At 45.3% G+C, this 1,737-nt stretch overlaps 1 protein-coding gene across 1 annotated transcript; it reads right to left on the bottom strand.

The window, feature by feature from the left end:
• Nucleotides 1-326: 326 nt before the first annotated feature.
• On the bottom strand, nt 327-1,737 carry LOC116180070 (facilitated trehalose transporter Tret1-like). The gene is made up of 2 exons (XM_031499900.1): nt 1,689-1,737; nt 327-1,645 (listed from the first exon to the last, which is right to left on the bottom strand). The coding sequence occupies exons 1-2, from the start codon at nt 1,735-1,737 to the stop codon at nt 327-329; spliced, it is 1,368 nt and encodes a 455-aa protein (XP_031355760.1).

Below are 1,737 nucleotides of genomic sequence, written 5' to 3'. Positions count from 1 at the left end.
AAATGTCTCTAAAAGCATTCGAGAACGATGGTTCGTGTCACACGAGAGAGTAGAAGTACAAGGACTGTAACAGCTTCCGAAAAATGCGCCAAAATATTATACACATGGGGTGTAAAAGAGTTACCCCCAGCTTCCAAAAAATGTATGTAGTTTTAACTGTATAATATCACCATATGATTTTTTACAAATTACGACACCTCAATAGCAAACCATTCACATAGAGGGTGTCCTAAAAGTGACTGTTAGTAGCGTTGTAGAAAAGTGTGTCATATTAATTAAAAATACTTTATTAGGTAAATAAGTGTAAATAGTATATTTGTTACATGTCATGCTTTTATCTTTAGTTTCCCCTCAATTTGAATTTCTTCAAGCGTTTTGTTTTTGGTTTCGGGTAGAAAATGCACGATAAACGGTAAACCACAAGCGCAACAACAGGCAAATGTTAAAAAGGGAACGTACATCCCAAACTCGTCCTTGGTGTACTGGAAAAATTTCGACGCAATGCTCGAAACTATGCTATAGTACATATCGAATAGAGTGATTGCTAGCACTTTTACTCCAATTGGAAATATCTCCCCCACGAGCAGCACGGGTATAGAATGCAGCCCGGAACTGTAACCGCTAATGAACAGGAAAAGTCCCAAGAGCGGTATCCAGGAGTAATCCTTTAGGTTAACGTAGCCATAACCTTGAACCAAAAAATACACCCCCACCACTGACAGTGAAAGGGTTACGCTAGCAACTGAGAAAACTAGAATTGGTTTTCGACCAACCCTATCAATGGTTACCATCGAAATTAGGGCAAACGTCATTTGCAAGGTGTAATAAATAGAGGTGGATATGACTGGAGAAACAAAATCACTGGCTTCCGTAAGAATGGCTGGCAGGTAAAACACGAAGGCGACGTAACCACTGAATTGTTGCACTGTACGTATCAGCAACAGAATGACAATGCCACGTCGACTGTTTCCGTTGCTAATAAAATTTAGCAATTTACCTTTGGAACCGTCGCAGTCGTCCATGGTTTCCAAAATGTGACCAATCTCCGGCTCCACATCAACCTTAGCGGTTAGTTTTCTCAGACTTCGCCTGGCATTCTCCAGGTCGCCTCGTACCACGTAATAGTGAGGAGTTTCGGGCAACCACAGAAATGTAAGGAACACAATCAGCGGGACTGAGACGCAGAATAAAGCGACACTCTTCATTGGCAAGAACGACCCCACTACTGCCATAAAAAGAACGCCCGTCAGGTGCATCACTATCAAACCCGACACGAAGAGACCCCTAACTTTAGCATCGGCCACTTCGCTGAAGTACAGGGGTACCGCACAAAAAACCATACCGTCGGACAGTCCCGCCACAAACCGAGCCGCGCACAGCTCCCACCAGCTTCCCGCAAACGCCACCATCAACCAAGACGCGACAAATGGAAAATTGGTGAATATGACGAGTCTTCTCCGACCGGCCCAGTCCAGAAGCGCAACGCACAAACCGGACCCGCAGAAGGCGCCAATCAGGAACGATATCGCAATCCAGGAACCTTCGCTGTCAGTTACCGGAAACGCGGAGTCCTCCTCGACCAACTGTTGCAGATAAGGACCCGGCCATCCGAGGTGGAAACCGCAAGAGAGAGCACTTAGAGAACCTACAACAACGCATTAGTAGATACCAAAGAGGGTGGATCTCACCTGCTGAAAGTGCGATGTACTGCAGAGTCCTCCCTTCGATTGCGACCAT

The sequence above is a fragment of the Photinus pyralis genome, unplaced genomic scaffold, assembly GCF_008802855.1.
Source record: "Photinus pyralis isolate 1611_PpyrPB1 unplaced genomic scaffold, Ppyr1.3 Ppyr1.4_LG9, whole genome shotgun sequence".
In the NCBI taxonomy this organism is placed as follows: Eukaryota; Metazoa; Arthropoda; class Insecta; order Coleoptera; family Lampyridae; genus Photinus; species Photinus pyralis.
This window is presented reverse-complemented; position numbering and strand designations above follow the sequence as displayed.